We start from the raw sequence: 19,158 nt of genomic DNA on the forward strand, positions 1-19,158 counted from the left end.
ATAATTATCCAACAGCCTGTATATGACTAGAAAGTATATGTTTGAGAAAGAGTCGTTTCATAACCAAAATCTTACAACTTCATGAAAATTGGCAATTCACTGTCTGAAAATCTGGATTATACATAAACATGTAAAAAGTGAGGGGAGAATCACATTAAAAAATATATATTAGTTCCCAGGCAATTGCACCACGAGGGACAGTTCTCCGGGACAGGTTATGTTTACTATCGCATGTTATACGACTTGATCTCCAAGCCCTATACACGCAAGTATTTGTTTGATCTTAGGGGTCTTATATTGAGGAAAACAAATTCGCTCGACACAACAGCACTATTAGCTTGCATGCCCAAAGAGTCGGGGGTACAGGGGGTGATCAGTGACCAAAAATAAAAAGAACCGGGAAAGGCTAAACAGTCTTGGAAGAGCTCTGATATGTTTGCACTACATGTGAAAGCTAAAATGAGCTGAAGACATCAAAGTTCAGCTGAAAGTCAAACAAAATAGCTGAAATCAGCTGAAAACCTAAAACAAAAAAAAAATAAACTCTGACATCCCCTGTCCTTTAAAAAAGTCAGAAAATGTTTTCTATAATAGCCCCCTCCCATCCTCACCCCCCCCCCCCCCCCATAAACCTTCTTACAGAGACTAGTACGTAAAACCACGGCGTGAAGACGAGGTGTCTTGTAACAAGTCAACAGCCACGAGCTGATAAGTTACAGTATTGCGCAATGTTTGGGAATCCCACACACAGGCAAACACACCCTCATGCAGACTATAATATATACCCCATTCACAAACACAACACAAGCTAATATTGTTCAGAGGAAATGCGGAGAAAGTCATTGAAATGTTGATGGGAAATCACCTCTTTGGTAAGTTTTTTTTTCTTTCAGTTTCACAACCATATCTACATTCATACATGACATGTAAACAAATCAATTTCATAACAACACACTCATGTTGGCAATTTAGATCTCTATTTCCATACATATTCATAATAAAGTACAATTCACTTCAATATCAGAAACTTTACATTTCATGTTTCATCAAGTTAATGACGATTATTCATTCAGTAGTTAAAATAATTCATACATTTAACACTTTTCTCAACACAGACAGGTCAACATTTGACACTTAAAGACATATAACATGAATTCTACAATTATCTTCATAAGATATCACTTTAACAACGCATAACAAAAACTGATGTTTAGTGTCCTGTATCAATTGATTGACACTTATCTAGTAAATTTTCAACAAAAAAGGCCACAAAATCAATCAGAATTCTTATCACTAATCTTTGTTCTAAAGAGACAATGATTTAACAATCTGGCCAAGCTACACAATTATTTGTGTGAAAGGCAAAATAAAAATGAAAAGGTGAAAATCTAAAAGAAATAGGTCATATAATAAAGCTATGGTTGTTTGATTGACAAAAGATATCACTAAGACAATGTGAGCTAAATCTGGCATTGCTAATATAGACTTAGAGATGGAAGTATTGCAGATTTGAACTACTTTGATTGACTGCACACAATTTGAAATACATTGCTTAAATTCTAAAATAAACAAAAACATTGAAAATCTCATCAGATCATCCATCACATAATGGATCTAGTTTGATTTTGGATAATTTGATGGATTAAGTTTAATTTTGAATTATCTGTTATCTATAATCAATTTATGGTTGATGAGCCATGACTGAACCTTTGACCTTGACTTGACCCCTTGATCTTTGACCTGACATTATGCTCATCCAAACACTTATACCCGATTAATAGTATGTTCAAATCTCACTCAAATCTTAAACATTGGTGAATTTTTAGACGTTGACACCACGGAATTGTCAACGTTTTTACTGACCAAAATGACCTTTGACCTTATAGCCCAGTGACTGGAAATCGGTCATTATTTTCAGATATTTCAAATGACTCTGTAGATATCACCAGAATGGAAACAGGATGGAATAAGGACTGAAGGACGGACGAACAATCAACAAACATACATTTACTCTGTACAATCTTCAGAACTTGGTTACAAGAAATTCATTTATGCATATAAATGAAAGCATTGCCCGATAATGCCACTATTCGATTTTCCTTTTTGTTGATGTATATTTTTCATTTCTTCCTTTTACATCCTACTGGTCTGGACTACATTTGATCACTTTGCAGAGTTGATTTGTGCATTATAAATAAATTTTTTATCAACATTCACCATTATCTTCAAGTACAAATTGCAACATCATGCACTCATACATTTTGCCTGAAAACATATATGCATTAAATCATCCAATTTACGAAAAAAAATGTCTCTAATGATTATATATATATATATATACAAACTAATTGTTCAACAGTTTTCTTTATAAATCTAAATTTGCCAAGACATAAGTTTAGCTTTGATAAGTAGTGCTGTCTTTACTTTTTAAGAGTATCTGTCTATCATCAGAGTTACCTCTTGAGCTGGATAGACGGACTTAAATAACGTTTGCTCTGAACGTAGAAAAGTAAAAGGCTCTATGTTCAGTTAATCCTCCGTAGACCAAGGACAGCCATTAGAAACCTGGTTTTGTACGACAAAACCTCCACAAACAGGTGCATACCCGAGACCGGAAGCAAGTACAGGGGCAAATTCAAAATCACATCTGAGACGGAGTCCTTAGAACTCATTCAACTTCTTTTTTCACTTGTTCTTTTTTTTACTTTTGCCTCTTTGAGACACCCTAAAGTTGAATACTGAGTACAAGCATTCCTGCCCCTGCCCCCTCCCCTTCTCCCTCTGTAGCAATACACTGCAATCATGCACCGACTCTCTTCAAGATTGGGTAAGTGTTCATCACAAATGAATAGAGCATACATTGAGATTCTTTGGATTTAAAAGCTTGGCAAGACATTTTAACAAATAGGAGAGTGCTATTTTTTGAAAGTCTTTTGAAAGTCTATTCATCATCAATTTTGCTTAAGGTGATGGATAAACGAGCATAAGAATAATTTCTTCCAAAAGAAGCAGAACACTAATATGGAGAGGGTTTTTTTTTAATAAGTGAGAGGTCTTGATTTGGGGGGAAAGATTAGAATACCATGCTAGATGTTTTCAATGAATTCTGGTGTCCCAAGTGTAATCATAAGCTATACAGTGCATCTCAGAAAAAATGAAACCGTAATTCAGTGCCACTTCATACTATCCTAATCATAAATTTGCTTCATGAGATGTACATGCTTGGAAGGATATGTTTCTCCTCATTCATTTGAAGCTCATCTCAACATTCACAATTCATGCAAGAGTTAAGCCAATCGAAAGGGGTGCTACCAAATTTTCATTTGCACAAGCAAATTACGATTTTGAGTGAATTTTCCGCCTGAGGGGTAACTCACATGTATACTAGTAAAAGGATGTGCCGATCGGAAGGGTGACTTTTTCAGACGTTCCCCTTTTCACAAAAAAAACATCTGTAGACATTGGTCTCTTAATATTTGTTTCCCTCATGTATGAGATTTTGTTTGCTCCCAACAATTGCTACAGCATGGTGGAGGAAAGTTGCATGAAAACATGCTTTTAATAATTTCTGCCTATTCCACGCTACATTCCCTCGGCGGAAATTAAACGAACTATGTCGGTTTGTAAGTCCAGTCTCCACCCTAGTCATGGAATCATTTCTTAAAGTTTAGTCTGTGCTTGGAGACTACAAGGCCAGCTTTTCATATTTATACTTATCACAGAATGACGTGGGGCAGTCCGTAGTCTTTCGGGGTAGGACAGAATATGTAGGGGCCTTGTGGTCTTGTAGCACTGAGGGACGTGGGTTCGATTCCCCGCCATAGTGCGTTTTCATTCTGCAAGAAAATTACCCACATTGCGCTGCACTCAACCCAACTTCACCAGCAGGAAGAAATTCCTCAAAAAGCTTTAAGCACTGGCATCAGTAGACTAGCTTAGCCAGGGTAATATAGGAGCGCCTTGAGCACCTAACAGAGTAGATATGTGCGCTGTACAAATCCTATTTTATTCATTACTAACATTCTCGAGAGGTGTTTTGTCCCCATTTTCTAACACTAGAAATTCTGTAGGAGTTTTCTGTTTCTGCTCGCAGAGCAATGGCTGAGCAAGTATTCAGTGACTCTATCAAGGGTTCAGTATACGATCACTGAGGGAATTCAAGACGGCAGGCACATAACCCCTAACCACACTACCCATTCTCATAATCAGACTATCTTGGTTGCCGTTGCTCGCATCCACCATACAAGGTACTTCACCATCCCCCGGCACCTCTCCATTAGGGGCTGCTGCGCCCCCTTTGATAGCGCCAACAGGATCGCTACCACCCCTTCCACCATCTTTGCTGCCCGCTTTATGTGCCCCACCCAAGGATTCTTTATTACCATCATTATTTTGCTGAAGGCATGAACCGCTTTGAGAGGATGCTGTCAGGCTTTTGCTTATCAAAAGTTGGCTCTCGGTTAGAGAATCCACAGCTTCCTTGTTCCTAGGATCGATTCCGCAAGATGACAAGGAGTGGGTACCGGATGACAAGCGTTCTATATTCCCCATCTCCACGTTGAGATCCTCTTCTCCAACCTCAACATTGGGAGACTGCCCTGAAGGTTTGGTTGGGCTAAGGTTATTCAGCTTGCCTGGGATGTTACTTGGTTTAGAGACATTGAGGTGTTTCATGTGGTTTGTTGTATTTTGATTATTCCACTCCTCTTCATCCTTCTTCCCCTCTACTCTCTTCTTCTCTTCATCTCTCCCTATCTCTATATCTTCTTTCACCCTCCCAGGAGCAGCCTCGTTTCCAGCAAGCCCTTCATGTCTTGGATTGACGCTGACACCATCCAAACCAGCATCTTTCCCTGGCAATCGGCTGCTTCTTGGCAACATCTTGGCAACCGACGCTTCCGCCTCTGGTGGACTGGTGTTAGATGGACTGGTGTTACATGTGTCAGATTCGGAATCATTGTGCCACTGTTGCTCACAGCTGGGACTGGTATCTCTTTTGGAAGATGGGTTGCTGGCCATCATCTTTACAACAGACTCCTCTGCCTTTCCTGTCATTCCTCTCGTCACCCGTGATGAATGTCCTCCTTGTGGTGGACTTGTGTTGGATGAATCGGATTCGGAATCATACCTCTGTTGATCACGGTCCGGACCACTAGGTGCCGGAGATCCTCTGTGAGTCATCCTTGACTGATGACGAGGAGCAGGAGCATCTGGTATTCCCTCCTGTATTGACAACGGAAGCTCGGCTGGAGGAGGTGGAGGACGCTGTCAAGGGTAAGAAACAATAAAGTTTTTACTTCTCATCCTCAAAAACATTTTATGAATAGAAATGACAGATTCCTATCTGTTCAGTTTCCCATAGGCCCATTTTATGCGTTAACATTTTTAAAGGATTTTTAGGGGATTTTCCAACAACTTACGGCTCACTAACTAGATTTAAAACCAATCCCTCCAGAAAAAATTGCATAGGAATAGAACTGGCATAACAAAAAACAAAAACAAGTGGAATGCCTCTTGCCTTCTCACCTGTATCACGCGATTCAACATAGCAGCATTGCTGACTTTGAAAACTACTATAACTCGCACAAGATGTTCAGTGATACTTGGTTACTCTTATTTCCATGTTATGAACTAGACCAATACACTTACAGAGATGGGATGGTAATTCAACAAATACCCCAATGTGGACAAAATTCATTGACCTTTCATGACCTTTGACCTTGATCATGTGACCTGAAACTTGCACAGGAAATTCAGTGATACTTGATTACTCTCATGTCCAAGTTTCAAAAGTCAGATCAATAAACTTGCAAAGTTATGATGGTAATTCTACAGATACCCCCATTATGGCAAAAGTTCATTGACCTTTGAACTTGGTAATGTGACCTAAAATGTGCAGAGGATGTTCAGTGATACTTGATTACTCTTATGTCCAAGTTTTATGAACTAGACCAACATACTTTCAAAGTTATGATGGTAATTCAACAAATACCCCCATTCGGCCAAAGTTCATTGACCCTAAATGACCTTTGACCTTGCTCATGTGACCTGAAACTTGAACAGGATGTTCAGTGATACTTGATTACTATTATTTTCAAGTGTCATGAATTAGATCAAAAAACTTTTAAAGTTTTGATTGTAATTCAACAGATACCCCCAAATCAGCCAAAGTTCATTGACCCTAAATTACCTTTGACCTTGGTCATGTGACATGAAACTCATGCAGGATCTTTGGTGATACATGATTGACCTCATGTCCAAGTTTAATGAACTAGGTCCATATATTTTATGATGACATTTCAAACACTTAACTTCAGGTTAAGATTTTGATGTTGATTCCCCCAACATGGTCTAAGTTCATTGACCCTAAATGACCTTTGACCTTGGTCATGTGACATGAAACTCTATTAGGATGTTTAGTAATACTTGATTAACCTTATGGCCAAGTTTCATGAACAAGATCCATATACTTTCTAATTTATGATGTCATTTCAAAAACTTAATCTCAGGTTAAGATTTTATGTTGACGCCGCCGTCGCCGTTGGAAAAGCGGCACCTATAGTCTCACTCTGCTATGCAGGTGAGACAATAAAAAAAGTGTCAAACGGAAAAAGTGGGTATCTTAACCACGTTATAAATGAGGAAAAAGCAATTATACTCAATTGAAAATACCAATATGTTTTAAACACTTTTTGTTGGACCATCTAGGCTATTCTTCAAGTCTTTTTATACTTGTAAAATCTTGAAAAAATGCTTTCCATGACCCTCTAAAAAGAAATTGACATGACTTCCCCATTTTTTTTTCAAATTTAAAAAGGATATTTAAAAGTCAAAGTCCACCTCAGAAAAATGTTGATTTGAATCAATAGAGAAAAATCAGACAAGCACAATGCTGAACATTTCATCAAAATCGGATGTAAAATAAAAAAGTTATGACACTTCAAAGTTTCGCTTATTTTTAACAAAATAGTTATATGAACGAGCCAGTTACGTCCAAATGAGAGAGTTGATGATGTCACTCACTCACTATTTCTTTTGTTTTTTATTGTTTGAATTATACAATATTTCAATTTTTAGGAATTTGATGATTAGGATGTCCTTGCCTGAAGCACAGAATGTTAAAATAATGGAATTCCACATGTTCAGGGAGGAATGAAACTTAATTTCACATGACAATGACAAGAAAATAAAAATATTTCATATAATAAAATACAAAAGAAATAGTGAGTGAGTGATGTTATCAGTTCCCTCATTTGCAAACCGACCGAGATGTGCATATAACTGTTTGTGAAATGAAGTGAAACTTTGAAATGTCATAACTTTCTTATTTTACAACCAATTTTGATGAAATTTTCAGTGTTGTGCTTGTTGAATTTTTCTCTTTTTATTCAAAACAAGTTTTTGTTAGGGTGGACTTGTCCTTTAATCCCCCTGCCATTCCAAAAATTCCCTGGCTTGGTAGAATTCCCCAACTCGTGTGCATAATCAGCACCACTCATTTCACACATGGGGTGTTATTATGTCAGACAAATTCTTTGAAAAGGGTTAGTCACCAACACGCATGCATAAAGACATTGTTACCTACCTGTTCAGGATCCTCTCCAAAACTTTTTTTGACTTCCTGTTCACCTGAAAACGAAAATAATGATAATAATAACAATACTAATACACAACATTTACATAGCGCTTAATACAATGTTTAAGTGCTGCATACTATTACCCCGAGCTTTGGCACAGCTACCCTGATCGGGCGCTCGAGCATTCAAGGAATTCCTTCCTACCGGGTATCCATTTACTACACCTGGGTAGAGAATAGCAAATGTAGACAAATGCCTTACCACAGGAAAACTTGGTAAATGAAATTCACTACGATTTGTGCACAGGGTCATCGACAACAGTAACAGGTGTATACACACACCCACAACAAAAGAGGTGGTTTCACAAAGCTGCTAGGTTATGGATGACTTAATGAACAACTGGACAAGGTAGTGTCAAATGAGAAGTCAAAAGAGGATTACTTGATGTTTACAAAAAAAAGTTTCATTTCACAAAAAAAAGGTTTGTGAAAAAGCTCTCACTTGGCTCTGATGCAAACGTTAAGAGTAAGGTGAATGAGATATGAATGAAATGATATGTCAAAAGAGGGATTACTTGATGTTCACTAAAAGTTTTCATTGCAAACAAAAAGCTTTGTGAAACAGCTCTTACTACGCTCTGTTGCAAACCTTACGAGTAAGGTGAATTGTATCATCAACAATATTTATTTTGTTGATTTATTTATCTGTAGTTTTTTTTATACAGGGCAGCTTTTTCAGTTTAAGAACTGGGGCCTGTCTTACAAACAGTTACGAGTGATCCAATCAATATTAACTCTATGGAAATCCATCAGTGTTATAATCTTTTTCTACAGGAAATTTGCACAATGTCCTTTGTAAACAAAGAGAAGCACAGTGCATCTTTAAGAAAACAAAGAATGCATGAATATACATCATAGCTAGAAAATATTTTGAACAAGCATGCATAATACATGTTGACATTGCTGGCCGTCCATAGTTTCAATAGATCGGATCAATCGCAACGCTTTGTAAGGCCGGGCCCTGCTTTCCACGATGGCCCTGTCCGCACAAGAAAATTTGTTATATAATTGACAAAACGGGGGGGGAACCATATGAAGTTCTTCCTAAAAAATGAAAACAAAATTAAAAAGTTCTGTGAAAACAGGCATTAAAATGATTATTTTCCGTCATATAATAAAACCCTTTAACGTTGATCACAGGCATATATTCAAGCAGAGAATAATTATAGTTCACACTCTTTGTAAAATAAAGCCCCAGTCATGTTTGTGCATGATCAAATTAATCTGTGGAAATCTAATAAAGTCACAATTTTTTAAAGATAATGTAAAACGTCCCTTTGGAAACAAAAAGGAGCACATTGATTTGTGAAGGCAATGAGTATTGAAGTCTTAGATTTAAAGCGACCTTCAATTGACAAATCATGGGGAAATCAAGGCTAATCTCAGAACAGAGAAAGGATTCAAGTCTTTCACTCGATTGCATGCCTGGAGGTGTTGCGTAATAGAGGCCTGCATGTCTGGAAGGTCTAATATGCTTTTCACATTGCATTTCAAGAGACCTGCGAAGAGTCTAGGAATTGTTGGAAACTAGAACTGCGACAACCCAAAGTAATGATCACAAGTTCGGACAAATTCGTGCTGTCCACACTTTAATCGCATTAGTCGGACGGGCTCTCGTGACGGATGGATTATATTATGCAAGTCAATTGACCTTTTGCAAATTGCGTATTGATTCTACTTCCCAATGAATAATCAATTGAAGGTCGCTTTAAAACACTCTGAACGGATGTACATGTAAGCATTCTAGATGTCGGTGTTGGTGGCTTTCCATATTTTTATCTTTGTGAGAATGGGCCCTGAATTCTCCAATGTAAAGTCATTGTTTGATTGCCCTTACCTTTGCACTGGACATCTTTCTCTTCTGGTTTGACAGGTGTGAAGGATGCTTCAGGTTCGGGCGGTCTTCCAAGTTGGCCTTGAGGCTGCTGAGCATACCCCGCTGCAGGAGAATGTAAAGAGTGAATATTTTGAGGGACACTTTAATAGCCCTTGGGGCCATATCATAAAGTTGTTTGTAAGCTAAGAGCGACTGTAAGTCAGAATGACTGGTGATCCCAGGGGAATCACTTCAATTGGCGAGTGGATACCATGCGCGACCATGGGGTCTCGAAAAGCACCCTAACCAAGTATTTTCCATGTTCTGAAAGTGCACCCCTTAACAAGCAATGGCGTGTGAAACCCTACCTTTAACAATTATTGGCAAAAAAGAAAACGATACTCTTGGTAAGTAATTCCTGATTTGAACCCCTAAACAAGTACAGCAATATTTTAATTGTTATGTCATGGACGTCGGTTTTACCTTTACCTACATCATTGGGTGTAATACAGCCCCCCTCCCACACCTCGCACAAATCGTACTTTAAATACTTAGTGTTGACTATAAGGGCAAAAAGGTATATCCTTTATAAATCATTTGATCACTTGATATCTACAATGATCATAAGCATGTGTCAATGCAATCAATCAGAGAAACTAGCCCCATGATCACTCGCTAAGCTATACATTATATGAAACCCAGGTGGGTGTTTCTTAACGCTGTTCAAAGGTTACAAATGACTCTATGCACAAATTGTGACACCTTTCTTTTACAAATGACTTTACTAAGTTTCTTTTAGTGCTTCTAGGGCACTGACCATACCAAAGTTACATTTTTGGTACGTCTTTTGACTCCTGGTGGGTGTTTCGTGAAGCCTTTGGTAAGTTACAAGCGACTTTACGAATGACTGGTCACTGGTGATCCTTTCTTGAGGAAAATTATGTGAACCAAAGTTTCATTGGTGGGTATTTAGCTCCTAAGAAAGGATCACCAGTCATTCGTAAAGTCTCAGTAAATCACAATCAGCGTTATGAAACAACCGCCCGCTACGCAGGCGCTACTGATTCAGATTGGCTATTCTTCATCTCCACCGTTTTGTCTCAAGGAATGTGCAGACAAGACATGAAGAAACATGTGGGGTAATGTACCTGTGTGTAAGAATCAAATCTGAAATTTGAATCTACGGGAGGGTGATTCATAAAGCTTTTCGTAACTTAAGAGCAACTTTAAGAATGACTAGTGATCCTTTCTTCTTGTGCCTGGTATACATGAAAATGTTCTTTGGCGATGGTTTAGCGAGCTTTATGAAATGGCACCCAGGAATCTACACATTCCATCACATCCAACTACCTTGCACAAAAAACACGAGTCAGCCAAATTCTGCCAAAATGAATTCTGAAGATGTGTTTAGGATTCAAATCAACGATCAACCCTCGGTTTATAAGTCAGCCAGCTAATCCATTGGGCCTCAATGCAATATTGAGTTGGTTACCAGTAATAAGTCTTTTATGGCCCTTTTCGTTCGACCCCAGTGAGTTGGATAAGGGTAACAAGGAGTTTTATCAAATTCTAAAGTTTTGAGGCAGGATTTAAAGCTTATAACAAGACACATTCGCTCCTGCCACAATTGCTTCTCTGCTAATTTTTCTGACGATATACATGTATGTGAAGGTTGAGCTTATGATGTTTTTATGGGTTCAGAATGATGTCAGGATAGGATTAAGGCTAAAAATAGGTTTGGTGAGGGGGTTCGTGTTTGGCTTAATATGGGGATCTCCCATAGGAACAAGAGTCACGGGAGGAACCGTCATGGAACCACATCAGGAACCCAACATCATTGAGTCACTAAGGGTTCAGTGTCTCCTTTACCATTACCATTACACCTTGTTGCCCTATGACATCGGTAAGTATTTAGTCAGTGCTGTACCTGGATTCGCTGGTGTAGACTGCTGTCTAGATTTAACCTGATTCGTCTGAGCACTTTGGAAGCTCATTCCGGAAGCTCCACCTTGAGATGATCCGGAGGATGATTGTCTCTCTGTTAAAAATAAAATATTCATACTTAATGTATTGTTCAAAGAGAATGGTGCAACATGTTACAATACTGGGGTCATCATCGTGGTCTAGTGGTTATGACTCTCATCTTTCAATCTGAGGGACGTGGATTTCATTTCCTTTCGCAAGAAATTCACCCTAATTTGTGCTGCAACTTGACCCAGGTGAGGTGAATGGGTGCCCGGTTGGAGAAAATTCCATCCAATACTTGAGTGCTTAGGTACATGTAGATGAGCTAAAGCTGGAGTACTAACAATACTGGGGCCTGCTAGGAAACCAGCTTTTGGAACTGAAGTGGCTACCCTGAGTATACACCATTGTTATTACTATTATGTCCATGTCTACAGTCACACCAACGAATCTGACTTCAAACCGACCAATGGTATGCCATTGGAAATAGCATATTAGAATTGGTCGGCCTGGAGTTAGGTTCACCGGTGTGACTGTGCATGGCATACAGGGGTATCAACCTTTTCATTTCACAATGAAGATCAATTCTGGGCCCCGTCTTACAAAGAGTTCCAATTGATCCGATCAACCTCAAGTACATGGAAATCCATCAATGTCATAATTTTTTTCTTTAAGAAATTTGCACATTGTCCTATGAAAACAAAGAAAAGCATACTGAATTGTCAAGAAAACAGTATGAATATATATCATATCTAGAAAATAGTTTGACGAAATATGCATTTTAAATGTTGACATTGCTGGCTTTCCATAGTTATGATTGATTGGATCAATGGTAACTCTTTGTAAGACGGGGCCCTGATGTGGCTAAGCTTTGACATGCCAATGACATGAAGAACTCCTACCACAAACTCCATGTTTGAAATTGAAATATTTTATGACTTTATGAATTTGTTGTGCAGAGCAAAAAAAAAATCACTAAAAACGTCAAAGGGACATCATAACATTGGCAATAGACCGGCTCTAAGGTCTGAAATTACAACACATTTCATTTGATAAAGCAAACCAATAGAGGCACAACATATTTCTTACAAATTGATTATATGCCTTGTCTAATTCTGTCTCAAATTTGCCCAAACCCGATAGAATGACCTATATTTCAAAAATTAAATCAATAAGAATAATTGGCAAATGATTGGTTCAGTAAGTACACACACTTCCATTTTTCTTCTCTGATCATTGACCTTGTGACCCACAAACCTAAAAAAAAATCAGGCCACTTCTAACTCACATATATGCAAACACTTCATATTTATCCCCCAAACAGTTCCCAAGTTAACTCAAGAAAGAGATTTTTTCAATTATGCAATGACCCTTGACACCATTGACCTTATGACCCCAATTCAAATCATAACACCCTGACCTTTTCGCATGAACTAAGTTGGAATTTGGTCCCTCACACACTCTATTAGTAATCCACAGAATGACCACTGTGCCCTCTGATCTTTGACCTTGATATAAAAAAGAATCAGACCATAATTACTCATACTGGTCAGTCTTATGGCTTTCTTATAACCTATTATTGTGAGAATGAAAAATTAAATGGACAGATGGACTAAAAACCTGAAAATATGATGCCTCCAGCAATCATCTACAGTAGGTACAGGCACAAGAATACATCAAGGATTGACCAGTTGCTGTCATACAGAAATGCTGAAAGCGCTAACAATGTGCTAACAGAGGCCCTCTCACAACCGGTTATGTTGTAACGATGCCTATGTCACAATGTGGCCTTTTTCACATCTCTGATCAAAGTTTGACATCGTAAACTGAAAGATGTTTACTGGACCCTCTGTTAGAGCTCTGTTAGCGCTAACAGCGGACTCCTGTGTATAATCATGGACCTACTATAGTCCATGGTATAATCATGGACCTATTACATGATGCTTGTGACCTGTATAAAAGGAGGTATATCCCACCTGGCCCTTCCAGTGTATCAGCAAGCGTGTCACGTTCAATCTCTCTGAGTGCATTTATGAGGTCGCTGTACCAACCCTCCCTCTTCGGAAGTTCTTCAAAGAGCTCTGCAGCTGCAATGGTAGATCCTACATTTTTTTCCCTTGCTCGAACTACCTCCTGAATAAACAGTGGATTTAGATAATAAACAGTTTCAGGATGTCTCTTATGAGAAGAAATAAATGACAATTGCTCTGCTTTCCTAATCCCTACACAATGTGCCCAACAAAAGGAACCCTGTGACCATCCAACCCAAAACCAACAATATGAAAGTTGCCCAATATGAATTTTGAGATCATTTATGAGATTGAAAGAGCAAAAAGCTCTAAAATGATATATAACTCACAAAAATTGGTCAACAATAACCCATTCAAGTACTTTATCAAATTTAGAGGAAATTTGTTGAAAGCTTCAACAAAATAAAGAGAAAAGAAGGTTTGAAGTTTGGGAGTTACTCAAGCATGACATGTTCACACTATGCAATTTCTGTAAAACTTCCAAGCTGTCCTGAAAAATAGTGTCAAGAAAACTTAATTGTGTATTTGGGTGGTTTTTTACTTTATAAATTTTGACAGTATAGAAAAGAAAACTTGATCTTTCAGAGAAGCTAATTTTCAAATTTGTGTTTTTTGGAGACCAAATAACATGTACTTTTTTGGCTATTTACAGAGAACTTTCACTGGAGGCTTATTGTTAGTTTTGGGGTGACTGGTCAATCCCCCTTCTATTCTCTGAGCTATCACGCCTCCAAATTGTCTGCAATAGTGGTGTGAATGGTAGCTTAAAGGTAAATGCCAGTTTTGGTAACAATCTCAAATGACTTTTTACAGAATACAATGACCACCCAAGCATCTGTTTATAAGAATGACAAAATATGTGCCGAAGGATTCTGGAAGAAATTGTGTAATTGCTGAGAAATAAGCCAAATAGCGCGGATTCGGGCACTTCCGTCGGGTCTTTATTCCAGCAATATAATATACACTGTCCCACGTGTGACTATCTGTGTTGGCGATCTTCAGAGTGATTGTTTTTCAGCTTAGATTTAATGATTTCACAAAGTTCAGTTTATGTAACTGTACCAGACCTAGATCGATGATGATATAGTAATACTTAACCTTGGTTCTACAGACTTTCTCACGAAATCAGTGTTTTATTGCAACGACTGTAATTTAGCTTTAAAAGAGGTGAATGGTTCACACCTTATTTAAGGTATCTCATGACCCTACTGAAAAATAAAGTGTGTTTACAGGGTGTTCTAGTCTGTTCATAATATGTTCACCCTGTGTTTACATCATGAACAAAGTGTGTTCATAATATGTTTCACCGTGCGTTTACAGCATGAACAGAGTGTGTTCACAGGGTGTTCATACATGTAGTGTGTTCATAATGTGTTTACAGTGTGAACAAAGTGTGTTCATAGGGTGTTCATAATGTGTTTATGTGTTCACTGTGTTTTTACAGCATGAACAGAGTGTGTTCATAGGGTGTTCATAATGTGTTCATAATGTGTTCACCGTGTATTTAAAGGGTGAAAAAAGTGTGTTCATAGGGTGTTCATAGTGTGTTCATAGTGTGTTCACTGTGTGTTTACAGCATGAACAAAGTGTGTTCATAAGGTGTTCATAATGTGTTTGTGTTCAATGTGTGTTTACACCATGAACAGAGTGTGTTCACAGGGCGTTCATACATGTAGTGTGTTCATTATGTGTTAACCGTGTGTTTACAGTGTGAACAAAGTGTGTTCATAGGGTGTTCATAGTGTGTTGATAATGTGTTCACAGTGTGTTTACAGCGTGAACAAAGTGCGTTCATAATGTGTTTCACCGTGCATATACAGCATGAACAGAGTGTGTTCACAGGGTGTTCACACATGTAGTGTGTTCATTATGTGTTTACAGTGTGTTTACAGCGCGAACAAAGTGTGTTCATGGTGTGTTCATAATGTGTTCACCGTGTGTTTACAGCGTAAACAGAGTGTGTTCATAGGGTGTTCATAGTGTATTTACAGCATGAACAAAGTGTGTTCACAGGGTGTTGACAGTGTATTCATAATGTGTTCACTGTGTGTTTACAGTGTGAACAAAGTGTGTTCCCAGTGTGCTCATTGTATGGAACACAGTGTAAGATCACATTGAATTTGAACATTTTGACAATGTAAATCACATTTTTAAATTTTCCACTACAATGTGTGAACTACATGTAACTGGACACCCACTTTTGAGATGTCAAGTGTCACATATTGTGAACACACTACTAAGATAATGTAAACACTGTGAACAAACTACTAACAGTGTGACCAGTGATCACACAATGTACACACTACTAACATACTGTAAACACACTACTAAAACACTGTGAGCACAGTGTGAACACACTACAAACATACTGTTAACACTGAGCACAAATTACTAACAACCTGTGACTACACTGTTAGCACACTCAGATCACACAGCGTACACACTATGAACAAAGTGCGTTCACACTACTAATACACTGTGAGCACAGTGTGAACACACTACAAACATACCGTTAATACTGTGCACAAATTACTAACAACCTGTGACTCGCTGTCAGCACACTCAGATCACACAGCGAACACACTACTAACATACTGTGAACACTATGAGCAAACTACTAACACCCCATTACCACACCTAGAACACACTGTGAGCACACTGAAAAACACACTACTAACACAGTGTGAACACTCTGTGAACACTATTAACACACTGAAAACACACTATGTGACACAATTTTTTCCAGGAAAGTAGGGGCTCATCAGTTGTTCTTTTCTCACTCACCACACGTATTCTACTGAGGCAAGTGAGATACGGAAGGATCTCGGAGGGAGGGACGTTCTGCAAATCCTTCATCATGCGGTTCAACCGCCTCCTTCTTTCCCTATCCTGACGGGCCATGACGACTATTCACGCACCAACTGAATTTCAAAGCTGTAAAACAAAAAAGGAAATTAAATCGTTAGTGGAAAATAGATTTAACAAGTGGAATGCCTCTGGCGGTCTCACCTGCATCACGCGATTCAATATAGCAGCAGTGCTGACTTTGAAAACAACTATAACTCGCACAAGATGTTCAGTGATACTTGGTTACTCTTATTTCCATGTTTTATCAATCAGATCAATAAACTCTCAAAGTTATGATGGTAATTCAACAGATACCCCCAATTCAGCCAAAGTTCATTGACGCTATGACCTTTGACCTTGATCATGTGACCTGAAACTTGCACAGGATGTTCAGTGACACTTGATTACTATCATATCCAAGTTTCATCAATCAGATCGATAAACTTTCAAAGTTACAATGGTAATTCAACAGATACCCCCAATTCGGCCAAAGTTCATTGATGCTAAATGACCTTTGACCTTGGTCATGTGACGTGAAACTCATGCAGGATGTTCAGTGATACTTGATTGATCTCATGTCCAAGTTTCATGAACTAGGTCCTATATTTTCTAAGTTATGATGACATTTCATAAACTTAACCTTAGGTTAAGATTTTGATGTTGATTCCCCAACATGGTCTAAGTTCATTGAACCTAAATGACCTTTGACCTTGGTCATGTGACATGAAACTCAAGCAGGATGTTAAGCAATACTTGACTAATCTTATGGCCCAGTTTCATGAACAAGGTCCATACTTTCTAAGTTATGCTGTCATTTCAAAAACTTAACCCTAGTTTAAGATTTTGAATTTAGTCTCACTCTGCTATGCAAGTGAGACAAAAACTTACTGCAACTAACACACAGTGAGTGATTTGAATATGCAGCCTAAAAGCCTTTTTTATTCATTTATTAATTTCTTTATTCTTTCATTCATTCATTTCAAATTCTTTTATTCATTTATTACTTTCCACTTTGCTGTGACTTGTGCAGAGAAAGTCCCCCTTGTTCTTGAATTGAAATAGCAAGTTGTACACATGTATTTGTGACACTAGTAGTCTTAACTTACCAACTTATTGATCGATTTTCAATCAGGGTCTGTGCCGACAGTCTACACTTCACCAGAATGGTACTAAAGGAGGGCATTTACACAAATTAGGAGTCTAGAACAGATAAAAATACAAAGTTCATTATATTGATTTAATATTTCTGAAAAACCCGACCACTTTAAAAAAAATCAAAATGGTGAATAGTTTTCAACTTTTAAACATCAACCTCAAAAGATAAAGAATTAAAAGGTAAATTGTATCCAAAACCAGTAGCAATAAATGTTCATTACATGTATACGTAATTGCGCAGCTTTCAAAACCATTTAAAAAAAAGAATGCATGATAGCATTAAAACAAGTTTGTTATCAAAAAAAGATCTCTATTCCTCATGCCCCTCACTAGTACAATAATTGATTTTCTGCAATAATTCATGGACACTTTTCACAAGCAAAGGTCTATTTTCATGCACAGAAGCATGAAATCTATTTCTTTTGTTCAGATGCAAGCCCTTTAATACTGACAAGAAAATTCCCTGTGGCTATGATTTTATTTACATGTATACCTCAATGGCAATTGTTCTGTCTTTTGTGCTTTGTATGTGTCTTTCATAAGCATTGATCGATTTTGATGACAGAGTACTGTAATTTACTATTATTACTTGCCTTTTCGTTATCTTCATGCATTACTTTACGTATATTTCTATATTCCTTGTATCTATTTTTTGAGGGGTCCACATTATACAAGCTTTGCTTTTCAGTGGACCCCTCAATTCTTCTCATGATATATAATTGCATTGATTCAATTATATCTAATGATATTGATTATATTGATTTAATTTGACATGTATGTTAATTCCTATTTAGATTACTTTCAAATATGTATTTTTTTTCTTCCAATATTGAATTTTGTTCATGCTATTGTTTATTTAAATTGAATCAATCTATCTTGTACTTATTTGTATCATTTTGAAGAATGAAAATAAATTTGAATTGAATTGAATTGAATTGCTTATCATGTTTGTATCGTTGGTCATGCACAAGTAAAAGGAAATTATATTTTTCACTAATTCATTAAAAGATTATGTACAAAGTGCCATGAAAATTTTGTTTTTTAATCCATCAAACATTTGATTATGTTACACTCCAAAAAAAGAAAGACAAATTAATTATATTAAAGACAAGAGGGCTGTTTCCCAAAACTGCCTGTAATGTAACTTTCTTTAGTAAAGGGATGGTCCAGGCTGGAGATATTCATATCTCAATAAACAGAGTAAAATTCAAAGCAAAATCCTGAAAATTTGATCAAAATTAGATAACAAATAAAGTTATTGAATTTTTAAGATTTGCATTATTCCAGTGAAACAATTCTCGGCAAGTCTTCAAGAATATTCATTAGGTGGGCTGATGTCATATCCCCACCTGTTCTTTTATATAGGTGAAATAAGGTTTATTCATCATTTTTCTATCAAGAACTATTTGGATTGACAACTGATTAAGAGCATTAGCTATTTATTGCCACATGTAACTTATTTCATCTACGGTATTATCAATTTTGATGAAATTTTCAGCATTTTGCTCCAGATGTCAATTTTACTCTTTTTATTTCAATATAAGAATTTCCGGTCCGAACTATCCCTTTAATCCCATATATGAATTACAGTGTCATCTGATCTGAGCCCTGTCTTTTAAAGACTTATGATTGATCCAATCAACCACAACTATGGAAAGTCAGAATTTCTCAGAAATGTCAACATTTATTGAAATGCATGTTTGTTCACA

General features: G+C 37.4%; 1 protein-coding gene across 1 annotated transcript in view; it reads right to left on the bottom strand.

Moving 5' to 3' along the window:
* Window positions 1-964: 964 nt before the first annotated feature.
* Window positions 965-19,158, bottom strand: part of LOC121424954 — a 29,271-nt gene continuing 11,077 nt past the window's right edge. Inside the window, exons 2-7 of the mRNA XM_041620854.1 lie at window positions 16,232-16,381; window positions 13,394-13,550; window positions 11,380-11,490; window positions 9,474-9,575; window positions 7,586-7,629; window positions 965-5,265 (exon numbers count right to left, since the gene is read on the bottom strand). Of these exons, the coding sequence (XP_041476788.1) occupies window positions 4,126-5,265; window positions 7,586-7,629; window positions 9,474-9,575; window positions 11,380-11,490; window positions 13,394-13,550; window positions 16,232-16,348 (1,671 nt within the window). The 5' untranslated portion in view covers window positions 16,349-16,381 and the 3' untranslated portion in view covers window positions 965-4,125. The remainder of the gene's footprint in view (window positions 5,266-7,585; window positions 7,630-9,473; window positions 9,576-11,379; window positions 11,491-13,393; window positions 13,551-16,231; window positions 16,382-19,158) is intronic.

Source organism: Lytechinus variegatus, chromosome 12 (assembly GCF_018143015.1).
Source record: "Lytechinus variegatus isolate NC3 chromosome 12, Lvar_3.0, whole genome shotgun sequence".
Taxonomy (NCBI): Eukaryota; Metazoa; Echinodermata; class Echinoidea; order Temnopleuroida; family Toxopneustidae; genus Lytechinus; species Lytechinus variegatus.